The sequence below is a fragment of the Leptodactylus fuscus genome, chromosome 1 (genome assembly GCF_031893055.1).
Source record: "Leptodactylus fuscus isolate aLepFus1 chromosome 1, aLepFus1.hap2, whole genome shotgun sequence".
In the NCBI taxonomy this organism is placed as follows: domain Eukaryota; kingdom Metazoa; phylum Chordata; class Amphibia; order Anura; family Leptodactylidae; genus Leptodactylus; species Leptodactylus fuscus.
In genome coordinates, this window is record NC_134265.1 from 199946985 (window position 1) to 199972389 (window position 25405).

The 25405-nt window shown below is 42.3% G+C and overlaps 2 protein-coding genes across 2 annotated transcripts in view; one reads left to right on the top strand and one right to left on the bottom strand.

Moving 5' to 3' along the window:
• The window catches only part of MATK (megakaryocyte-associated tyrosine kinase), a 210144-nt gene that overhangs the window by 63665 nt on the left and 121074 nt on the right, over positions 1–25405 (top strand). The window lies entirely within an intron of this gene.
• ATCAY (ATCAY kinesin light chain interacting caytaxin) overlaps positions 21835–25405 on the bottom strand; it is a 40207-nt gene continuing 36636 nt past the window's right edge. Inside the window, exons 11-12 of the mRNA XM_075281633.1 lie at positions 23643–23678; positions 21835–22336 (exon numbers count right to left, since the gene is read on the bottom strand). Of these exons, the coding sequence (XP_075137734.1) occupies positions 22303–22336; positions 23643–23678 (70 nt within the window). The 3' untranslated portion in view covers positions 21835–22302. The remainder of the gene's footprint in view (positions 22337–23642; positions 23679–25405) is intronic.

Below are 25405 nucleotides of genomic sequence, written 5' to 3' on the forward strand. Positions count from 1 at the left end.
GATCGCCGATTTGAGCGGTGAGCCTATAGAAGGATCATTTTATAAGGAAGAAATACAGAAAATAACATTCAATGAGAACCAAGTCTACAAGATTGAGAAAATAATAAGAAGGAAACGTAGTGGTGGACAAATTTTATGTTTTGTCAAGTGGCGCGGTTACCCTGATAAATTTAATACGTGGATACCTGCAAATCAGCTGATTGACGTGTAATCATGATGGAATCAGATTCATTCTATGTCACATTACCGAGCAACGCTTCACGACATATCTATAACGATAACACCATAGCAAGTTTCACAACGAAATTAGCGAAGCCTCTCCATTTTTCGGACTCCTTTGAGGTTGCCCTAACGGAAATACAGTACCCGCATACATGGGATAGTTTTGGCAAAATGGAGGCGAACTTTTTTATCGCTAGAGCCGGCGAAGAACTGGTCGAGCATTATTTAAACCCTGGCTATTTCTCGACAATTGCTGAATTAATTTCAACTCTGAATGATGAAATTAGAAATCTAAAGCTAAGTAGTGAAGACTTTAGACTCCGCTATGATTAAATAAGGGGTATTGTTCGTATACCCACATCACGTACAATACGATTCGAGCTAGGCCCTAAGCTGTCTAATATTTTAGGAATGCCTTGTTGTTTTGATGATTCAGCGCCTAAAAAGCCTTCAGGCAGGCGGAAACCGTATCCTGATATAAAAGACGGCTTTTATACGCTGTACGTCTACAGTGACATCATACAACACCAGTTGGTGGGCGACAGTTACGTACAGCTTTTAAGAACTGTAGAGATTGCTGGAAAAAACAACGAGATTGTTACGTTACGGTATACAACGCCGGATTATATTCCTCTCGCCAAACATCATTTTGATTCGATAACAATATCAATTCTAAACGATTTAGGAAAGCCTGTAAGGTTTAAGTACGGCAAAAGTATTGTGCGTCTGCATTTTAGGCCCCGCAAGGTGCTGAACGCATAAAATGTTATCCAGGAGGTCATTTGCGGACCCCGCTGTCTATTCGCGTTACTACATAGCGCAAGCTGGCCGCGGTTTGGAAGGCTTCCGCGGCGATGAGTACATGTATGGAGCAGGTCTCGCTGGTATATTTAGAGGACTTTTTAGAAGAGCTGTACCTTTATTTAGAAGAGGAATCGAGTTAGTAAAACCGCATGTAAAAACGGCTGTGAGAAACATCGCTAAAGACGCTGTTACATCTGTATCAGCGGCCATGATGAACAAAATCAACAACACGGCTGATGAGCAGAAGGGATCGGGTCTTGTATATACTGTAAACACATCCCGTAAAAGAAAAAGGCGTGCCCGATCACCACTACCCCCGCTACTCATGAATAAGAAACCTCAGCGTAAAAGAGGTCGGAGTCATAAACCTGTAAGGCGAACACGAGACGACATCTTCTAATCATCCGTCATGGCTTTCGTTCACGAGGCATCTGAGGAATGTACGAAATCTGAACTCGATATTTTCGATATACCACCTACTCAAACAAGTATTGAAAATTCTTTCTTTGTGGAAGCGCAGCCGATCGCTGCTCTGACGGACAACGCGCCTCTGGAGTTCTTCATCTCCGGCACATCGGATTTTTATTATGATCTTAACAACACTTTTTTATACATAAACTGTAGAATTGTGAAACAGGATAACACGGCCATCGCTGACGGCGCCCGTGTGGGCTTTATTAACTATCCTATAGCAACTCTTTTTAATCAGGTGGATGTTACCCTGGGTGATAGACTTATATCCCAATCTGATAATCTATATTCCTACCGCGCATATCTTGAGACCTTGCTGAGCTACTCCAATCAATCCCTCGAATCGCAATTTACAGCAGGCCTGTTCTATAAAGATACTGCGGGGCACCATAACACACGTACTTTGGATGGTGAAAATTTGGGGTTTATCAAAAGAGCTCGGGCAACCGCACGCTCGAGACCTGTGGAATTGCTGGGGCCGATTTTCGCAGACATATTTAATCAGCCCAAGCTGTTACTTAATGGTCTGGATCTGAAGATAAAACTCTCGAGGAATAAAGATGCAACACTCAGGAGGGCCAGGGTTGGTATCACGGTAATATATCAGATGTGGCCGGCTTGCAGGGAGTCCCTGGGTCCCGAATGTGCACAAAATTTCCCTTTTTGATGTCCCCGACTACCCTCCCCTGCGTGATATCTGACAATGACAACAGACAACCAGGCTTCGGGGGTAATCGTTGCTTTTCTTTTTACTAGCAGGACAAAGTAATACACATGTACATATGGAGGACTTCTTCACATACAATACAGCGATCTTTGCAGGTAGTGTCCAATTAGCGGAGGATGGGGCAGAATGCTTTGGATAGTGGTTGCTTGGCAGTTAACTTGTATATACTTGTAAAGATGGCCTGTATCCAGGGGGTTAGTCCTCAACAAACTGGGTACACGTATGTAGAAGAACAAATACAATTTTTCTTAGCAGCGGGAGATTCTCAATTTCTGCCAGACTAGCTATGGGCTTCTTTAAATATAGATTTGTCCCAAAGACTTACTTGGATAGAGATATACGTGGGGGGTCCCAGATGTATGGATAACCAAGTCCATCAACTTCAGCACTTGTAAGATTAGAGCTTCAGAGGAAAACACTCTCTGAGAAGGGCCTTGAAGATAGGGAAGAAGACATCTCTGCTTGGTGCACCCTGATAAGTCGGAAGCCATTATCCATGCTCCATGTGCTCTGTCTCACAGCTGTGTCTACACTTGTAGCCCCACACAAAAGACATCAGCCAAAAACGTCCCCAACCCCCTCTAGAGAGGGTGGTCACTCAACTCTCCCTCCAGGCCAGTCAAGGGAGCCTCATTGGTCCTGGAGGTCAGCTAATCATAATGGACACTCCCTTTACAGTTACAACTGAAATTACAATGGCAAAGTATAGGCAGGTGCAGTTCACAAAAACATCCACAAGATGGCGCATTAATAGACCCCCTGTGTGCTGGCTCTGGAAGAATAGAAATATATAGAAGTAATGAAGGGGGAGGAAAATATTTACCTTATATGAAAATGTCCATGCTATCTCGGTCTGCATTAGAGGGAATTGGACTAGCAGTACCGGGACATTACATACACCCCCACTAAGAAAAGAGCCGTCCTCGGCGACTAACTAGCGCGGAGGAACCTAGAGAGATGGGATGCGCACAGGTAGTAGGGCTGGATACCTGAGAAACAATAAACAGAATAATGGCAAACAACAATGTGACATGACTTATGTACAAGAACGATACTCCGTGATTATATGCAAAACCAAAACATAATAAACAGTAGAAACATAATGCCAATAGGTGGGTAGAGTCTCTTTCAGCAATAGGGCATTGTCCATGGAAAGGCTCAGGGTAGGCACTATGTGGCACAAATACAGTCCTCAGTAGTCCATAGGCTGTAGAGAAATATGTAATGCAAAACAAGAACATAACAAAATGCTTGGGATTACCCAGGTATGGAGGCTTAAACGGTTGCTAACTAACTAATTAATAAGAACATAGGTATATGAAAGAGGCAAAGTATATATATATATATATGAAAGGATATGGTTGCTCAGTCTCTATAGCGAGCTGGGGGAGTTCCCTTGGTACTTCGCTCTGATCGCCTCAGCACTTGGTCTTCTACTTGCGTAGGAACACTGGAAACTGGAACTCCATCTTGTGCTGGTTCAGGAGCAGCAATTGGAGCAGCAACACTGGAGTCCGGAATTTCATCTTGTGTTGATTCAGGAGCAGCAACACTGGAGTCCGGAATTCCATCTTGTGTTGGTTCAGGAGCAGCAACACTGGAGTCCGGAATTTCATCTTGTGTTGGTTCCGGGGCAACAATTGGAACCGGAACATGAGTCGGGATAGGAACTGGAACAGGAACAAACTGGTAACAGCTGGGGATAAGAAATTGAGATCTAAAGATCGATTCATCTACAGAAGGCAGTCTTGGAGGAGTTGCCATCACAGGAACTGGTTGGTAGACAGTTGTAGCTTGTGGTGGTGCTGACATCCTCAGTGAGTCCTCTCTGGTGCACAATTTGATGCGGTTCCGATGCACTGTTTGTGGAGCCATGCCTGGTTTCTTTACTTCATAAACATCGGACTCTGGATAGGGAATGGCTGTAATGGTGTAGGGCTCCGCTTCCCAAAGAGAATCAAGTTTTCCAGTTCTGTGGTACTTCTTTAACCATACTTTGTCACCAATGTGTAAAGGTGTAGCATTAGCTCTTTGGTTGTAGTTCTCTTCTTGTCGTCTGTGAGCTTCCTTCATGCGACAGTCGACTATCTCTTGCGCTTCTTGCATTCGGCGCTGATGTTCTAGAACCCAATCAGTCTTTGGCAGAGGGTTGATCACATCTGGTATCTGAATTCCTAAAGCACGGTCTTTTGGAAGTTGACCTTGTCTTCCAAACATTAAGAAGTATGGTGAATAGCCTGTAGAACAGTGGGTAGTGTTATTGTAGATCTCCACTAATTCATCAAGTAGTTGAGGCCATTCTGCTTGTTTGGTGAAAGATGCTGTTCTCAGCATGTTGATGAAGATCTGGTTAACCTTCTCACAAAGTCCATTCCCTTGGGGATGGTAGGCAGTTGTTCTCAGCTTTTTGCATTCATGGAACTGGCATAGTTCTTGGAAAAGCTGTGACTCGAATGCAGGTCCTCTGTCAGTTAGGACTGCTTCAGGACACCCGTAGTGTCTCACATATTCGCGGTAGAATGTGATGGCTGTGGTACGTGCGGTGAGGTCTTTAACTGGCACAACGACAACCCACTTGGAGTAGTGGTCCACCATGGTAAGGGCATATGAGTAGCCTGAACGAGTCGGGGCTAACTTCACATGGTCAAGAGCAACTAGTTCGTTTGGTCTCTGAGTATGGATGGGATGTAGTGGTGCTCTAGCATCCTTCTTACCAGTCTTTGTAAGGTTGCAGGCTGGACATTCACTACACCAACTCTCAATGTCAGCACGCATTCCAATCCAATAGAAGCGTTGGCGTATGGTGGCTTCCGTTTTCTGCACTCCAAAGTGTCCAGATTGATCATGGTAGGCATCAAGAATGATCTTGGCATCCCGCCTAGGAATGAGAATTTGGTGCAACCTCTCACCGGAAACAGGATCTAAGGTGTTGCGCAGAATCAAGCCTTTCTGGATGAAAAGTCTTTTGCGCTGCCTCCATAGGCGTTTGAGCTCAGTATCCGTATACCGTCTTCTGAGTCTGACAGGTATTCTTCCAGTGATTAGGTAATCATAGATTTCACCTATGACACGAGATTCTTTCTGGAGGGTTTGCCATCTAGATAGTTCTTGAAGTGGGTCAGATTTCTCTTGAGGACCTTCTTCAGGCTGTGTAGCAGCAATGACGTTCTGCGTAGCAAACTTCTGATAGAAGGGAGGCATCTCAACATCTTCCCACATGTCTTCTTCAGGAGGTTCTTCTCCTATAGGCAAACGGGATAAAGCATCAGCGTTTACGTTGGTCTTACCACTGCGGTATTTGAGGTCGAAACAATAGTTCGCCAATCTGGAAGCCCATCTCTGTTCGAGAGCACCTAGCCGTGCTGTGTTTAGGTGAGCTAGAGGATTGTTGTCTGTGTAAACGGTAAATGGTGTAGCCGCAAGGTAGTCTTTGAATTTCTCTGTGACGGCCCACACAACACCAAGCAGCTCTAACTTGAACGAACTGTAATTGTGATCGTTCTTCTCAGCACCTCTCAAGCTTCGGCTGGCATAAGCGATGACTCTCTCTTTGTTGTCCTGGACTTGTGACAGTACAGCTCCTAGGCCTTGATAGCTGGCATCTGTATAGAGACGGAAAGGATGGCTGTAGTCAGGATAAGCCAGAATTGGAGGAGAAGTCAATAAGGCTTTCAAAGTCTGGAATGCAGTTTCTTGTCTTTCAGACCAATCAATTAGGAGTCTTCTGTTTGAGTTTTCTTTAGGACAACCACGTAGCAATTCTGTCAGTGGTTCCGCTACCTGTGCAAAGTGAGGTATAAAGCGGCGGTAGTAGCCCGCGAATCCTAGAAAACTTCTGACTTCCTTTACTGTCTTTGGAGTTTCCCAGTCTTTGACAGCAGAGATCTTGTCAGGATCAGGCTGGATACCTTCAGCACTGACTACATGACCTAAGTAATTGACCTTTGGTTTTAGCAGGTGGCATTTTGAAGGTTTTATCTTCAGGCCGTGTTCAATAAGAACCTGGAACACTTCTGCTAGGTTGTTCAGATGGTCTTCATAAGTGCGAGAATACACAACAACATCATCGAGATACAGCAAAACACTCTGGAAGTTGAGGTGGCCAAGACATCTCTCCATGAGTCGCTGGAATGTTGCTGGGGCATTGCACAACCCAAAAGGCATGCTATTAAACTCATAAAGTCCCATCGGGGTGGTAAAAGCTGTCTTTTCTCTATCCTCAGGAGCCATGGGGACCTGCCAGTAGCCACTGGTTAGGTCGAGAGTTGAGAAGTATGCAGCTGAACCAAGAGCAGTGAGGGATTCTTCAATCCGTGGAAGAGGATAGGCATCTTTATGTGTGATGTCGTTCAGTCTTCTGTAGTCAACACAGAATCTGATGTTACCATCCTTCTTTCTTACCAAAACGATAGGTGCTGCCCAAGGACTTTGACTTTCTTGGATGACTTTGGTGTCTTTCATCTCCTTTATCAGCTTCTTTACTTGCTGGTAGTTAGCAGGAGGGATTGGACGGTATCTTTCCTTGAAAGGAGGATGATCACCTGTGTTGATTTTATGCTGGATCAAAGAGGTTTTCCCAAAATCAAGTGGATGCTTGCTGAAAGCTTGGCTGTGCCGTTTCGCAACTTTGATGACACCATTGATGTGTTCCCTAGGGGTATTCGCATCCCCAATGTTGAGTTCATTCCACCAGAAGGTAGTAGGTTTGTGAGTACCTCCGGCAGGGACATGAATTGACTTTTGATAAGCAAGTGCTTCATCATCTAGGATGTCTTCTGAATTGAGCTGATACAGTTGAGCAACTGACTTAAACTTGTGCAATTCAATAGGTGCATCACTTAGGTTGACTAGCCGTACTGGTACTTTACCGTTGGAGACGGTGACGATGCTTCTGGCGGCTTTCACCAGCGGCTGTCCTTCAATCTGAATAGGATCAAGAAGAGCTTCGTAATCTTCGTTGTTAATGCCTGGACGGACCCGGCACCAGATGAGAGTCTCACTGTTAGGAGTCAGAGTGACGGGTCTGGCATCCTGGATACGGACACGACAGATTTCACCATTACGGTTAGCAAACTTCTGCTGGGCACAGAGCACTTTGATGGTACGTTGTACAGCTTGCCTGTAAGAAAGAGTAGCAGTAGGGAGAGAAGCATGCAAAGCATCTAGCAATTCAGTGAATACATGACGCATAACATTCATGCCTAATACCACTGGTGTAGCCATTCCCTGAGACTCTGTAACAATTACACCTTGTCGTGGTAATTCACGATCACCAATACGAATGGTAGGTTCCCAGTAACCTAGTTGGGATATAGGCTGACCATTACTTGCAATCAAACGTAACTTCGCTTTGCCCACAGAATTTAGTATGTCAGAGTCCCAATATTTCTCAAAGGCTTGTTGCCCAATAGTTGTTACTTGTGACCCAGTGTCCACTAAAGCTTCTAATGGTACACCCTCAATCCAAATAGTTATGTACGGGCACTTGGAGACGAATCTGGATGTCCATGGCGATTGTCCCCCTGGGCCTTTGGATTCACCTCCCGAGGGGCGGCCCTTGGCCTCGGTGGTGTCCCGTTTAACTTAAAGCACTGGTATTTGTAATGCCCAACACGCTCACAGTAAGTACAATAAGGACGTTCACGTGGTGAAGACCGGTCAGGAGGAAGCCTATCAGGACTTGGGCGGCTAGAGTGAGGCTCTGCAGGCAATGTTCTAGATAAAGAGGGCTCACATGATGCAGACTGGCCTTTTAATTCCTTTAGGGCTTGGCAAAGAGATTCCACTACCTGAGCAAGAACATCGGTGGTAGAGGGCATAGTGGCAGGAGTAGGAGCCTGTACAGTCTGAGTGGCCTGCATGGGCACAATAGGAGGTAATGGAGATGCAGCGGAGATTCCACCAGCCAGGTCTGGGGAATATGTGGCAGAGTAATAATTAGCACAAGGTGAATCAGTTCCCACTATTCGTAGGGCCAAAGTCTTAAAATCTAGAAAAGACATGTCTGGATTTTGGGCTGATAGCATGCGGAGTTGACTCTGTATTAGTCGTGAGTCCACACCTTCTATGAACCTGTCTGTAATAATGCTTTCTGCAGCAGTAGGATCAATGTTGTCAACTTGGCGCAGAGCCCTATATGCTGACTGGAGGGCAAGTGCATAGTCTCTGAGGGTCTCACCTGGTCTCTGACGTCTGTCATAGAATTTAAGACGAACCTCAGTTGGTGATTGGACTTCGAATTCTTTTCTCAGACGCGTGAGGACCTGGTCAACGGTGGTCTTTTCTGTCGGTGGCCAGGAACGAACTTCCTCAGCAGCTGGACCTTCAAGTTGTCCTAAGAGAAGCTGTACCTGTTGCTTGGGAGAAAGTGATACAAGTTCAAGAGTACGCAATATCTTTTCCTGAAACTGAGCAAGGGTATGAGGATCCCCTCTGTAACTTGGAAGACTGGAGGGTCCTATAAAGAAAGGCAAGCCTGTCGCTATAACAGGAGTTGAAGCAGAGATGGTAGCTGTCTCCTGAGGTGCAGGAGAACTGGAGGATGAGGTTGTAGTGTTATCTGCGCCAGACAGGGCATCTCGAGGCGATGTAGACATTTTTGCAAAAATTAGGATACTGTCTCTTTAAGTAAAATAATAAGGCTTCTGTCTCTTTTATGAAATGCAAATCTCAGCAAATACAAAGTCACTTTATAAAATGCACTTATCTGTATCCCAGGAATGGCAGGTAACAGCAGACAATGGCAGTGGAGGTTCTGGCAGAAGTGATGAGCAGGAGCTGCAGGCAGGATGATCACTTTGATCCTTGAAGAGATAAGGAGTCTTTGCAAAAAGAATTGGGGGCAGGGAAGTTGGAGTCTTGTTACAGCTGGGATGGATTTGGATTCAGTGTTGGATAGAGATGGCGACACCCAGTTTTGGCACCTGGGGGAAGTTTGGTGGGGGGAGTTTACTCCTGCTGAATTGCTCAAGAAGCTAGTCAATCCAAAATGGTGGAATATGCAGTCACACAGCATGGCATACAACAACACAGTCTTTAGGCAGGCACAGAGGCAGAATGCTTTCACCCCCACTTTGTAGAGAGTATCGGTTAGTCTTGGAGCAGTAGTTCTCCAGAAGCAACATACAGTCTTTAGGCAGGCACAGAGGCACAATCCTGTTCGTGACGCCACAAAAAGGGGTTTGCAACACTCAGGAGGGCCAGGGTTGGTATCACGGTAATATATCAGATGTGGCCGGCTTGCAGGGAGTCCCTGGGTCCCGAAGGTGCACAAAATTTCCCTTTTTGATGTCCCCGACTACCCTCCCCTGCGTGATATCTGACAATGACAACAGACAACCAGGCTTCGGGGGTAATCGTTGCTTTTCTTTTTACTAGCAGGACAAAGTAATACACATGTACATATGGAGGACTTCTTCACATACAATACAGCGATCTTTGCAGGTAGTGTCCAATTAGCGGAGGATGGGGCAGAATGCTTTGGATAGTGGTTGCTTGGCAGTTAACTTGTATATACTTGTAAAGATGGCCTGTATCCAGGGGGTTAGTCCTCAACAAACTGGGTACACGTATGTAGAAGAACAAATACAATTTTTCTTAGCAGCGGGAGATTCTCAATTTCTGCCAGACTAGCTATGGGCTTCTTTAAATATAGATTTGTCCCAAAGACTTACTTGGATAGAGATATACGTGGGGGGTCCCAGATGTATGGATAACCAAGTCCATCAACTTCAGCACTTGTAAGATTAGAGCTTCAGAGGAAAACACTCTCTGAGAAGGGCCTTGAAGATAGGGAAGAAGACATCTCTGCTTGGTGCACCCTGATAAGTCGGAAGCCATTATCCATGCTCCATGTGCTCTGTCTCACAGCTGTGTCTACACTTGTAGCCCCACACAAAAGACATCAGCCAAAAACGTCCCCAACCCCCTCTAGAGAGGGTGGTCACTCAACTCTCCCTCCAGGCCAGTCAAGGGAGCCTCATTGGTCCTGGAGGTCAGCTAATCATAATGGACACTCCCTTTACAGTTACAACTGAAATTACAATGGCAAAGTATAGGCAGGTGCAGTTCACAAAAACATCCACAAGATGGCGCATTAATAGACCCCCTGTGTGCTGGCTCTGGAAGAATAGAAATATATAGAAGTAATGAAGGGGGAGGAAAATATTTACCTTATATGAAAATGTCCATGCTATCTCGGTCTGCATTAGAGGGAATTGGACTAGCAGTACCGGGACATTACAAAGACACTTTCTGTCTCATGTCATCTGATGCTGAACCGTACAAGGTGCAAATTCTCCATGCAGCGCTCTATGTTAAACGTGTTCAGGTCTCTCCTGCGGTCAGAATAGGCCACAGTCAAGCCCTTCTAACAAATCCCGCCAAGTACAGTATTGATAAGGCTTCTCTGAAAGTCTACAGCATACCTCAAGGCACCCGGGTTGCAAATCATGAGAACCTATTCCTAGGACAAATACCCAAAACTGTAATATTGGGGTTTGTTGACAATGAAGCGTTTTCTGGATCCGTTGCGAAGAACCCTTTATGCTTTGAGCATTTCAATATATCACTAGCATCACTTTATTATGATGGCCACCAAGTACCTTCGCGACCGTTTCAACCCGATTTCGCCTCTGAGCAGGCTGTAAGAGAGTATATGGCACTTGTGCACATCGCCGGCAAACAGAAATCGGACAGCGGGTTATCCATAGATCGTGAAGAATTCCTGAACGGGTATACATTATTTGCTTTTGATCTAACACCTGACCAAGAACCCGGAGGCCATTTCTCCCTAGTTAAAACGGGGAACCTGCGTGCTGAAATAAGGTTCGCAGTTCCAACGCCTCATACGCTAAACATGATTGTATACGCTGTGAACTCTGACATTCTTCAAATCTCCCATAAACGTGAAGTGATATTTTCATGATATTAGATTATTAAGAATAAAAAAAAACTGAAAAAACTGAAATCTGGCTTTTGCAAGAAAATTTGTTCCATCTATCAGAAGAAATTGTACAACAGCTACCGATGATGAATACTTTACAGATTACAAATATTCTGAATTCAGACCCCTACACACAGACAATATTTTACGGCGTATTTCCGTGCGACTTCTTACCACAATACAGAATACAAGACCACCCCGCTGCATTTGTTGTCAATACCGATGATTCTACTCGTCCGGGGACCCACTGGATCTTAATTGTACTATGTGACGGGAAAAAGGCGATATTCTTTGACAGTTATGGGATTGCTCCATCGAACGCTATATTTCCTAAAGAATTTATTTCTTTCTTACATCAGAATTCGGCCAGCTACGTTTATCAGGATCGGCAACTACAAAGTGTGGACTCAGCTTACTGTGCTCATTATTGCATATACATACTGTATTGGCTTAGCAGGGGCGTTCCATTTAGAGACATTTTAAATCATTTTAATTCAGATTTAAAAAGAAATGATTCTTTAGTCAGCAACTTCGTATCTGAAACATTGCGTTGTGTGCATGGGAAAAATTTGTTCGTATATAATCAAGTCTGTAGAGCCTGTTCATTTGACTAAGTTTATTGTGCTGTGACATTCTGAATAAACCTTTTTAAATAATTATTGTGTGTTTGTTAGTTTTCTCACATAATGTATGTATTTAAGAGTTCATGACACTCAGGCCATTCAATTGTTTTCATTGTCACATAAGGTTACATTAGATACTAGGTCTCTTAAATCCATTCAACTGTTTACCAGGCTCTAAAACCACTCAATTGTTTATCAGGTTTTTCAAACACCATTCAAATGTTTTCATTGTCACATAAGGTTACATTACATACTAGGTCTCTTAAACCCATTCAACTGTTTACCAGGCTCTAAAACCACTCAATTGTTTATCAGGTTTTTCAAACACCATTCAAATGTTTTCATTGTCACATAAGGTCACGTTAGATAACAGAGCCTCCCCGGTTGGAACATGTTTTTCAGCTCAATGGCCGAATTAAATATACCCTCCAGTGTAGTGGGTAATCCGAATGATAAATGCTGTGTGTTTGTGGTTTTTGCTCGTACGCAGAATGTACCATAAGTTCTGCTGAAAAGCCATGCGCGGTCATGCCAATCGCTCATTGTGGTCAGGTCCTCTACATGTCAAGACATGTTTTTGCGCTACACGCTTGCGCAGAAGCACGGTCCATAGTTGTATTAGGGGAACTTTGTACGGCCATGTCACAATATGTCTTGCCGTCTTCTGGGGTGGATGTGTAGGAGCTTGACTCATGACGCCACGCAGCGGTGCTGAAGTGCATAGCTGGTTACATCAACAATAAATAGGTATATTATTTATCTTAAATAAAACTATAGACACTTTTGCAATGGGCTGAGTGATATTCCTTAAAGAAATATCATTCATGCTAGTGAAAAAGGAGAAGCATATATAAAAAGGGGGCTGACACTTTTGCGCTGAAATGAACGATATTCCTTTCTATCAAAGAAATATCGTTTATGCCAGCGCAAAAGGTGAGAAGCATATATATATAAAAGGGGGGCGGACACTTTTGCGCTGAAATGAACGATATTCCTTTCTATCAAAGAAATATCATTTATGCCAGCGCAAAAGGAGAAGCATATATAAAAAGGGGGCTGACACTTTTGCGCTGAAATGAACGATATTCCTTTCTATCAAAGAAATATCATTTATGCCAGCGCAAAAGGAGAGCTTATATAAAAAGGGGCGTAGCATCATATTTATAAAGGGGTTGGGGGGGGGGGGTGGGAGGGGGTGTGTGTGTGTGTGGGTGGGTGGGGGGTGTTAATTATAAAATGGCCGTAGTGACGTCAAAAATAATCATATAAAAGGGGGCGTGGTCATATAATAAAAGGGGGCGTGGTTACATCAAAAAAGGGGCGGGGCACCTGTCACTTTTTAGTTTGACGAGAAGGGGGTCTGTTACACTACTTACATGTTGCTCAGCATTAAGGCCATCAATCATTGACCATCGATCCTAGTCAAGTAGCCAGCTCTTTTGGCGATGAAACAACCCCACATCATCAAATTCCTCCACCAAACTTGACAGGTCCTTCAATTTTTTAATCCATTAGCTCCCCTTTCTATTGTTTCTTCCAGGCCATTGTAACCAGGTTATTGACTTCTGTCTCATCCAAATCACCAGTGTTCAATCTTCTACTTTCCACTTGACTTGTACAGGGGAGCGTTCTTCACTGCTTAGCAGGTTTTTTTTTTCGAGTTTTACTACTTGTGTAATGTAAAAAACCTTTTTGCAACAATTTTTCTTTCCCTTGCTACTTTCCAAGACCATTAATGTAATTATTTATTGTTAATGGAATTGTGTGAGGGCGTATTTTTTGCTGGAAGACTTTGACATTTTTATTGATGCCATTTGGGGAAAAATACTTTTTATTATGCATTTTTGGCAAAAGATGGTAATTCTGATTTCATTTTTTTACTTTTTTTTTTTTTTTTTACACTGTTTAGCGAGTAAAAGTACCATTACAGATGTATTATTCGAATCCTTACAGACGTAGCAATTTCCAATATTTATGTTTTTAATTTTTATGTATTCTTATCTATTAAACATTTTGGAATGTGTTAATGTGATTGTAATGTTTTTTTACTTTTAAAGTTTATTTAGTTTTCTTTTTAATATTCTTGTAATGTACAAATCCAGTTACACTCAGCTTACAGGAACAGGTCACAAAACCAGGACTACTAACTGGCAAAAGCTACTGCCAGAGATACTGCACATCTAAGTTGATACAAAACCAGCCTCTAGACGTCTTCACCAGAGCTCCTGGTGGTGGAGTTGGAATTTCCAGGCTCCTTCAGTCTGAGTTGGCAACAATGGAGCAGTGCACCGTAACTTGGTGCACCACAGGTATAAGCAGACCTAGAATCTCAGACTCCTCACCGTCAGAGCATAGGGCCTGGCAGAGAATCGGAGGGTACGTCTTTTCAGATATGCAGAGGCTTTGTAGCAGACAAGGATAAGGTGAGTTCCGTTACAGCAGAGCAACTGTGAGAGCAGTAGGGCTCGGAGCAGTAATAAAGTAGGATGGTCATCTATGTGGTCAGCAGCAGAGATGACGGAAATGGACAAACGGGAGTATCAGTGGAGTAGTTGTCTGATCGTCAGGAAGATGGCAGCAAGGTACCAAAAATAAGGCAGAAGCAGCAAAAAATGGTCAAAACTAAACAGGTACGTAGTAGCCAAATCAGTTGGCAAAGCGAGGTCAAACCGCAAAGCCAGGGGTCAGAAACATAAGAGCAAGGTGCAGAGACAAAAGCCAAACTAATAGAGCAAAACTGAATAGCCAGCAACCAGGTAAAAAAAGGAGTGACTTTTTTAAAGACCGGCAAACAAACAGGTGATCAAGCCTAAAAGAGGAACACACACCAAGTAGAAAAAGACATTAGAGCAGGGGTGGGCAATTAATTTTCCCATGGGGCCGCATAAGAAATTGAAACTATTCTAGAGGGCTATGCACGCCGTGGAAAATGTAGCTCCACCCACTTCTACATTGACTCCACCCATTCTCAATCACCTTTCCATGCGCCCCCACAAAGTATAATCCTCCTACAGTCACCCATACATTATATGTCCCCACATTATAATGTTCCCTTCCAACTGCCCCACAGTATTAAAGGGGTTGGCTACTTTCAGACCAATATTGAGAAGCAAATGTTATTGTTTGTACAATAAAAAGATATACAATTTTGCGATATACTTTCTGTATCAATTCCTCACGGTTCTTTAGATCTCTGCTTGTTGTCATTTATTCTGTTACTTCTAGTGGATAAAAGTCTGACCATGGTCATGTGATTTACAGTCCATGGTCATGTGATTTACGGTCCATGGTCATGTGATGAAGACACAGGTGCACAGCTGATTACCAGGCAGATATCTGATTACTGGGCTGTGACTATAACGAGCAGCACCTGTGTGCTCATCACATGACCATGGTCAGAGTTTTATCCACTAGAGGTAACAGAATGAATGACATTAAGCAGAGATCTAGAAAACTATGAGGAATTGATACAGAAAGTATATTGGAAGATTATACAACTTTTTATTATACAAACCATAACATTTGTCTCTCAATTTTGGTCTTAGAGTGGCCAACCCCTTTAAGTCCCTCTCCTGGTGCCCCAGTTTAAACTGGTGGAAACTAGGGGGTAGTTGGAGGGGAACAATAAATTAATGGCAGATAAAGTAGGACATTAAACTGTGGGCAACAAGAGGGGGACATTAAACTCGGGCAGCTGGAAGCAGACATTAAACCGTAGGGGTAGCTGGAGGGTGACATTAAACTGGGGGCAACTAGAGGCAGACAGATCCTCCTCCAGCTACCTCCACGGTTTAATGCCCCCTCCAGTTTAAGTGCCCCCTTCATCTACTCCCAGTTTCATGTCCCCCTCCATTTCTCCCCCAGTTTCATGTCCCTCCATCCATCTGCCCCCAGTTTCATGTCCCCCCTCCATCTCTGCCCCAGTATAACATTCCCCTTCCATCTCTGCCCTTAGGTTACTGAGACACACACAGAGACACAGTAAGACAGACACACACACTCCACCCTGCATCTCACATTCCCCTCCCCTCTCAGTACCTTAGGACACACACCACACATGTCTCCATCTTCTTGCACTGTCCTGCCAGCACTAAGACACACCTACCTAGACATGCCTCCCTACTCAAGCTATGTGGGCCGGACTGAATCAGTCAGAGGGCCGGATATGGCCTGTGGCTGTACATTGCCCAGGTCTGCGTTAGAGGGAAGCTGGTACGCTCACAGCAGAAATTACTGAAGTCCCAACTCTGCTCCTAACAATTCTTTTGTCTTAAGATTCTTTAACTTGCAATCTTCGGATCACTTTTACAATGAATTGCACTAACTTCTGATTTTGGCATGTCCTAATTGGGTTATACTATACATAGGTAGCCCTGGAGATCTTCATTAGGCACCAGCTACAATGTAAAAACTTCAGACCTGTGAGATCTTGTTTGATTGGGTTCTAATGCCTCCAGGAGGGGACACCCTCCCTCCAAAACCCTTTAGCCCTAATCAATAGCGACCGTGGCATCTAAGGGGTTAAACGCCCAATTTGGGCAATTTGACAATTCCAGGCCTCACCTACCTCAATAGATCAAAATACAGAGGGAACTGCATTTTTTTCTGAAAACATGAGATTCTTCATTTTCTTAAGTGGGAGTCTGAACTGAAATGCTTGGAAGCACAGCCTAAATTGTTTTGTTTTCTTGGATGATCTTATTAGCCAATTGGTTAACATAAAAAAAGCTTGACCAGCCACAGTTGACCACAGTTTAATTTTTTCAAAATCATTAGGGAATGGATGCAAAGTGACATTCTTCCATTGATTCTCTTAGGTTTCTCAGTATACCTTCTGCTCACTGTAGCACTCATTGCTACCGTTGCTTTAAGGTTTCCATGCCAATACGTTAAGCTTTCACTGACTCTGCAGCTAATTGAAGCTCTGAGACACTGAATCAATCTTCATTTGATGAGGGATATTTAAAGTGTATTCACTTCCCATGTGCCTGCTATTAATAAATTGTTACTAGTTAGGTTCCTGTGCTCTGAACATATTTTTTGGTTTGATGTACTTCTGACTTTGACTTTTATAATGGATATCCATATACTTACTGATTTGGGTTTGACTGTTAACACTTGGACTTGACCTCCGTGTGGACATGTTTATTCCTGTGGTTCTGACTTGGATTATTTGTTACTTTTATGGTATGACCTGGCTTGTGAATTTTTTGCTGACTTTAGTCTGCAGTTGCACCTATCTTTTATACTATCTACTGTTCTTATAACCTTGGTTGAGATCCAACTAAGACCATCCGGCATTACGACAGCCTCTAGTGAAGATATGTGGATCATGTCAGACTCTAGCAGCGAGGACAGTGTGAGAGTTAGGTAACTTGTTCTACTGCTCTCTGTACAGTTTCTATATTTTTGGGAATTGCTTTAGAGGCATATTTATAACAAATTCTTGTGCCCAGTACTGCTATTGCAGTCATTTATCAGAGAAGGGAATGTTTAATTTCAGAAAATCACTGCAATGGAAAATAAACCAAATAATATGCAAAATGGCATGAAGTGCAATAGAAACCTCAACTTACAATGAAGTTAAGGTCCATAGTAACATTGCATTCTACAAAGATAAAACATTTAATAATCAAGATGTCGGCATTATACTTTTTGGAATGTGGTTGTACCCAAACTTTACTTATATGTAAATTACATATGAGTATATAACAGTTTTGTGAGTGCGAAAGATTGAAAAGTCTCAAGAGATAATAACATTTCATGTTTTACCTTCATGTTTTTTTTTTCTTGCTGTTTCTTGCTCTATATTCTTGTAATCTATGAGTGCCGTAATTGCCAAAGGCATACTTACAGCTTTTCATTGTTTTATATCACACTTAGACTGTCACGCTTAGAACCTTAGACTGTCGTATACAAAATTTACCTTAAAGGGGATACCCAGATTATAAGATTGATGGTCTATCCTTAGGATCTGGACATACGTGGAGCAGAGTGGTAACACATAGAGAATAGAAGTGGCATACTCAGGGGACAAAGTGGTTGCATCCAGGTGGCAGTGATGACATATTAGGGAACAGAGTTCTAGAGCCCATATTTTTTCTTACAATGGGCATTATTGCTCGTACAATCATGAAATGAAAGAATGCTGTTTTACTTTAAAATGAGGCATTTTTAATCGCCATGACAAAAACACAAATCTGACAGGTTTGGTGTAATTTTAACATCAAGTTTCATTGATAGATATATATACTGTATATATATACATATGTCTTCCTTGGTATTATATACAGTATCAAAGCCTTCCATACATGACTTAAATTTCTTGTGGGTGTAATGAATATTGAGCAATTATCTAAATTCATAGCGTATTAAATTATACTACAAATAGAAAAAATAATCTTTCCAGAGTCCAGAAATGAACACTAGTGGGTAATATCTATAAAAAAACTGTACAGACTCATGCAGTGTAAGAGAAGCTGAGAATTGTCACTTTTAGACACTTTTATGCCTACGCAATAACATACAAAACATTGTGATATGTAATGATTCAGTATGCAATGTGGAGTCAGGAAAGAAAAACACGTCACAACAGCCCAGGGTGTTTCATATTTGTTTTATAGAAACCAAATACCTCGATCAGAAAAGGATGAATTTGGTATTTTCTAATCTACATAATAGAATAGCATAAGATGTTGCAATATACGATGGCCTAGACACTACAATTATGAAGAATTTGGAACTATAGTCACATTTGAACACCATTTTACAATTATATAAAAACATAATGTACATAAAAAGTTAGTTGAATACAAACTTTTGTTTCAACAAACTTTGCATACATTGACGGATATAACAGTGATTTTCAAAGTGACTGGTTTAACAGAGGTAGGGGGAGCAGGGAAACAGTCTGATAAGAAATAGGCAGTTTATAATACATAGTTTCTATTTTACAAGGGATTCTAAAGCCTGGTTCACATCTGCATTCATGTTTCCATTTGGGGAGTCCACTTGGGGACCACCGAATGGAAATCTATATGCATTAAAAAGCGGTTAAATAAGGAAACCCACGGACCCCATAGACTATAATGAGGTCTGTGTGGTTTCCTATCGGTTTCCTTACGAAACATGTGGAGAGAAAAAGTGCTGCTTGCAGGACTTTTCTCCGCATGTTTATTGCGTAAACTGAGCGGAAACCACACGGACCCCATTATAGTCTATGGAGACCGAGGGTTTGACAGGTAACCAGTTTTTAATGTGTATAGGTTTCCATTCAGGGGTTCCCAAGAGGAGTCCCCGAATGGAAACCCGAACGCAGATGTAAACCGGGCCTATGAAACTCTATAATATAAACTGCCTCTTTCTGTTATTATCAGACTGTTTCCTTGCTCCCTCTGCTAAACCTTTCACTCCGAAAATCACGGTTATATTCATCTCAAGACACTTTACACACATCAGTACAGGACTGTATATACAGTACGTCCTGCTTGGTCCTGGGGCTCTTTCCGAGGAAATGAGGGAGAGAGGGAGAGAGAGAAAGATTGCAAGCTAGTCTCCACCTTCCAATGAAAACTTAAGATACAGACTGCAGATGGTAAACTGCTAAAAACTGAAAAATATCAGTCATATAATGACTATATATAGTGTTATTCCTTTTGTACATACATAACAAGCTGGTTTCTGAAATCATGTAATTCCAAACCAACCCAAAATCCCAAGGCTTGGGGAAAAAAGGACCTGGGTAGCAAGTAAGTTTAAAAAGGTCCCTGGATTACTCCTCCAGCAGGATGTTAGCTGTTATGGATTGTTACAATCACTACCTGATAATTAATGCAATGTATTTAAAGGGTGTTTTTTGTGGTAAACCCTGGGGGAAGTGGGGCGTGGAATCTAAAATAAATATGAAATAGTACTCACCTACTGCCAATTTTCCATTTCAGTATCAGGTTACCCTTTCCATCCAATGTCTGCACTGGTGACCACTATGGCTAATCATTGCCTTGGTGGTCACATGATGTGTACTGGCGCTGTCTCTGCTACTACATCACTGGTACCCAATATGTGACCGCAATGGCCTGAGCTGCTTAACGTCTTGTCCTGCCACTATAGAATGGAGCGGATGACCTGATGCTAGAATGGAGGACCATTTATGTACAAATCTATATGGAAACTGTTAAGTGGTGTTCAAAAGTGGATAAACATAGAGATCATTCAGGTGACAGTTGCCTTGTCATACTTTCTGTTTGACAATTTACACAATTATTTACACAATTCAAATACAAATTAATTTTAGACATTTTATAAAGGCATAACAGTATCTCACAAAAGTGACTACACCCCTCACATTTTTGTAATTATATCATGATATACATTCATGGCACAACACTGAAGATATAACACATAGATACAATCTAAAGCTGTCAGTATACAGCTTGTATAGTAGTGTAAATTTGGTGTGCCATCAAAATAACTCAATGCACAGCCATTACTGTCTAAACACCTGGCAACAAAAGTGAGTACACCCATAAGTAAAAATGGACAAATTGTGCCCCAAGTGTCAATATTTTGTGTGGCCACCATTTTCCCTTAACCATCTTGGGCTTGGAGTTCACTAGAGCGACACAGGTTGCCACTAGAATCCTCTTCCACTCCTCCATGATGACATCACATTGCTGGTGGATGTTAGAGACCGTTCGGACTTCCACCTTCCCGTTTGAGGGTGACCCACAGGTGCTCAATAGGGTTTAGATCTGGAGACATGGTTGGCCAGTTCAGTACCTTTAGCCTCAGTTTCTTTAGCAAAGCAGTGGTCATCTTGGAAGTGTGTTTGGGGTCATTATCATGTTGGGATAATGCCCAGTGGCCCAGTTTCTGAAGGGAGGGGATCATGCTCTGCTTCAGTATGTGTTTCAGTACATATTGGCATTCCTGGTTCCCTCAATGAACTGTAGCTCCCCAGAGCCAGCTGTACTCATGTAGCCCCATAACACTCCCACCACTATGCTTGACTGTAGGCAAGACACACTTGTCTTTGTACTCATTGACTAGTTGCTGCCATTCAGTAATCCATGTCCTTAGTCTGCTTGTCTTCAGCAAACAGTTTCCAGGCTTTCTTGTGCATAATCTTTAGAAAAAGCTTCCTTCTGGAATGACAGCCATGCAGACCTATTTGATTCAGTGTGCAACGAATGGTCCGAGCACTGACAGTCTGGCCCCCCACACCTTTAACCTCTATAGAAATGCTGGCCGCACTCATACGTCTATTTTGCAAAGACAACCTCTGGATATGACACTGAGCACGAACACTCAACTTCTTTGGGTTACCATGGAGAGTCCTGTCCAGAGTGGAACCTGTCTTGTTGAATTGCTGTAAGGTCTTGGCCGAAGTGCTACAGCTTAGTTTCAGGGTGTTGGCATTCTTCTTATAGCATAGGCCATCTTTATGTAGAGCAATGATTCTTTCTTTCAGATCCTCAGAGAGTTCATTGTCATGAGCAATAACACCAAATCTAAGACATCTGCTCCCTATTTAGACCTGATACTTTGTAACACTAACAAGTCACATGACACTTAGGAGGGAAAATGGTTAATTGGGCACAATTTGTCCATTTCACTTAGGGGTGCACTCACTTTTGTATCCAGGGATTTAAACATTAATGTCTGTGCGTTGAGTGATTTTCAGGGCACAACAAATTTTCTCTAGTAAACAAGCTGTACACTGACTGCTTTAGATTGTATCAAAATGTCATATCTTCGATGTGTCCCATGAAAATGTATAATTAAATAATGGCAAAAATGTTAAGGGTGTACTCACTTTTATAAGATACTGTTTCATACATTAGAAGCTATGAGGATAAAGTTTTTTTTATTAGTCCTTACAAAACACATTTTAATTATAACAGTCCTTGACTTTCTTTTTTATTTTAATATACTGAACTTGGCATTTGTGTTCTTTCAAATATTGAATGGACACAAACCCTTCCATTGAGTGGAAAAACCACTTTCATCACCAAATAGAGATGAACGAGTGCTCAATACCTCTCTTCACTGGTGTTTCCCTGAGACGTGAATCAGCCTCATTTGTTGTGAATCCTTCCCTTTCATTTCTTCTGTGACTATTTACAAAATTCTATCAACAGTTTCATTGAAATGCTTCTTTTAGGTCTTTAATACATAAAACATATTTTTTGTATTTTTTTCATTTCAACTTCAATGTGATGGATTCCTCAAACTTCTATACATGCATGAGGGAAACGCTCTACGTGTTCAAAAACTGAAACGCATTAACATGTTTATTCGCTATACAGGCAAGGAAAACCAAAACGGCATCTGTAAGACTGCATATAAATCACAGAAATAAATTAACAATTCACTAAATTTGATATTTGAAAAACATTTTTTGAATTGAACAAAAAGGTTTTGAAGGCGAAAATCCAGACAAAGCTTCAATAACAATTTAAGGATGGTTTCATGGTAAAGAGGTGCACCCAAGTCATCTTGATTGCAAGACTTCATTTACAAGATAGAGCTTCAGCCTGTGGAATGCTAGAATAAAGGAGTTCAATAATGATTTTTGGTGAAAGTAATAATTTACATATAATCCAATCTACATGTAAGGAATAATCTACCTACACTGATCACCTAGGATATTAAAAACGTTAAATGGTCTTTGTTCAGACAACTTGCCATATATACTCGAGTATAAGCCGAATTTTTCAGCCCAGTTTTTGTGCTGAAAAAGCCCCCCTCGGCTCATACTCGAGTCAGCAAAAAAAAAAAAAAAAATTTTTTATTTTTTAGGAGGGGGAGTCTATGACCAGCCACAATATTAATGTATAGAATCTCCCATAAAATTGTGCAAAAAAAAAAAAATAGATTAAAAAAAAATAAAAACATAAAAGTTCTAAATCCCTCCTTTCCCTAGAATACATGTAAAAGTAGAAAATTACTAGGTGACCCTGTGTCTGAAAGTGCCCAGTCGACTGAATATAGGGTATATGCACTGCTCCTGGTCCGTCAGGAAGGGGTTAATAGGAGCACTGCAGATACCGTATATTCAGCCAGGCTGAATTCCAAGTGGGGGAAGAAAAAAACAGTCCTCAAGCTCAGGGAAGGGGCAGACAGACAACCAAAATACCCCCTCCCATTCCCCAGCATCTACTGCACCCAAAAACACCGACCATTTTAATTTTTGAAATTTTCCAGTAGCTGCTGCATTTCCTCCCCTCGGCTTATACTCGAATAAGTTTTCCCAGTTTTTTTGTAGTTAAATTAGGGGCCTCAGCTTATATTTCGGTTGGCTTATACTCGAGTATATACAGTAGTTGCATTTCAAAAAGCATGTGATTCTGAACCAAAATGTAATGTACTTTAAAGGGAGTCTATCATTGGCTAAATTGTTTTTTTTAATAAGCATATCTTTACATAGCATTTAGAAAGGCTATTCTAGGCATACCATTCATTCATTGATCCTCACAGCTGTTTTTTGACCCCTTCTCGCTGGGGGCATTTTCAATTTTCAGTTTTGGTTTTTGACTACCCCCTTTCAAAGCTCATAACTTTTTTTTATTTTTCTACTCTCAGAGCCATATGAGATCTTAATTTCTGCCACAAGGTGTTCCCCTTTCTAGCTTTTTTGCAATTAACTCTTTTGCTAGGATAGTTCTGTCTCCATAGATGCAAATGTAAAATGTTCTGCAGCCATATAACGTAATTAATGATTAGCAATAGATTATTACAATTAATAGCACATCATATTTGAAGGCTTATACAGTCATAGAACAGACTGCCAGCAAGACACATGTTTCAACTTTTCATGAAAACTCAGGTGCCCTTTAAATATAATTCCTACCTTGTTGCTTCCACATTATTTTCCTTTTCTTCTGCCCTGAAATAGAACAAATATCAGAATTAACCAAATACTTCTAGGAGTCACTCAGACTGGTGAATTTAGTGTTAACCTTGATTTTGCAGGCATCGGGCTAATGCAGGAGGATGCCAAGGACTGCAATGGTGTTTTAATTCACCCATGTGTAGTAGTATACCCTCTCCCCCTGCCTTGCCCCTTTCACAGTCATGTGTAATTCCTTCCCCTCTCCTTTACCTTTAGTAATATGGCTGCCACAGGTTTCTTCCCAGTTTCCTCCCCCTTTTCCCGGCCACAGTGGTATCTTCCAGTTGCCTTCCGCTCCTTCCTCCCCCCTGGTGGAGGTGGGCGGTCCCATAAGATCTGGCCCATTTATAGGCTGGGTGCAGAAGCAGCCATTCCTCTTCTGGCTGCCTCCATCATCTAGGATATTTCTTATTAAGGATATCTGTTTCCTTCACCACTTCTGTTCCCCTGCTCCTTATCTTCAGTCTGACTGTTTACATTATGTTTGTCTCTGTATTCAGCTGCACATACAGACCTCTTTGGAGAAGGGAGGGGTGGAGTATGAGGTTGCTGATGGCTAGATACCCCTTGTTCACATCTGCTTTCAGTATTCCGTTGGGGGGAGTCTGCATGGGGACCCCTGAACGGACTACCGAACACATTTGCAAGCGGTGGGCAGTGAAAGCACACGGACCCCATAAACTATAATGGGGTTCGTGTGCTTGCCGCAAGATCTCCGCATGGAACATGGAACATACAGACATGAAAGTAGATTGTGAATTGATAAAAGAGTGTAAAGAACGATAGTTAGGAATGTCTTTTCTATCTCCCTCCCTTCTTCAAAGACTAATATGTAGAAAGTAACTCAGTCTGAAAGTGAAGAAGAAACATATTTCTTTAATATACAGGTAGTCCTCGGGTTACGACGGTCTCGGGTTACGACATTTCGTGATTACAATTAGAGAGAGAGTAGGTCCTTGCTAGTCGGGAGTGCTGGAAGCTTGCGTTTATGCGGGAGCTGACTTTCTCATAGGAATGCATTGGCCAGTGTACAGAATTCGGCCGATCAACGCTGGTTCTACCGGAGGCTCGTCTGTGAGGAGGCGCAGTCTAAAATCGGACCACAATGGAGACTGCTGTGGTCCAATCTTAGACTCCGCCTCCTCAATCTGCCTCCGGCAGAACCACCGTTGATTGGCCGAATGCTGTACACTGGCCAATCAACGCTGGCCAATGCATTCCTATGAGAAAAAGTCAGCTCCCGCATAAACGCAAGCTGCCAGCTCTCCCTGTACAGTACGTGATTTAGTGTGCAGCGGCTCGGACCTGAGGAAGACTTTACTGTACTGTATATGGTACAGTCTTCCTCAGTTCTGAGCCGCTGCACATTAAATCACATTGATCCGTTCCTACGCGGCGTCGTATGGTACATGTTTCCGACTTACGTCGAAATTCGGTTTACTATGCCGTGTAAGAACGGATCAGAGTTGTAAGTCGAGGACTACCTGTATATAGCAAAGTTTCATATATTAACATGCACTTTATGAAAAGTGGAGTTACGCTTTAAAGGGGCTCTGTCATTGGGAAAAAGTCATTTTTAGATAGGCTATTTCACACCTACCTTTTGTATGTAAATTGCCTCAGTAGTCTTTGAATAAGTCCATTTTTATTCATATGCTAATTAGCCTTCTGCGTGCACCGGAAGTCTCACTGTGCACTGTCTGCTCTATGTGTATGCACAG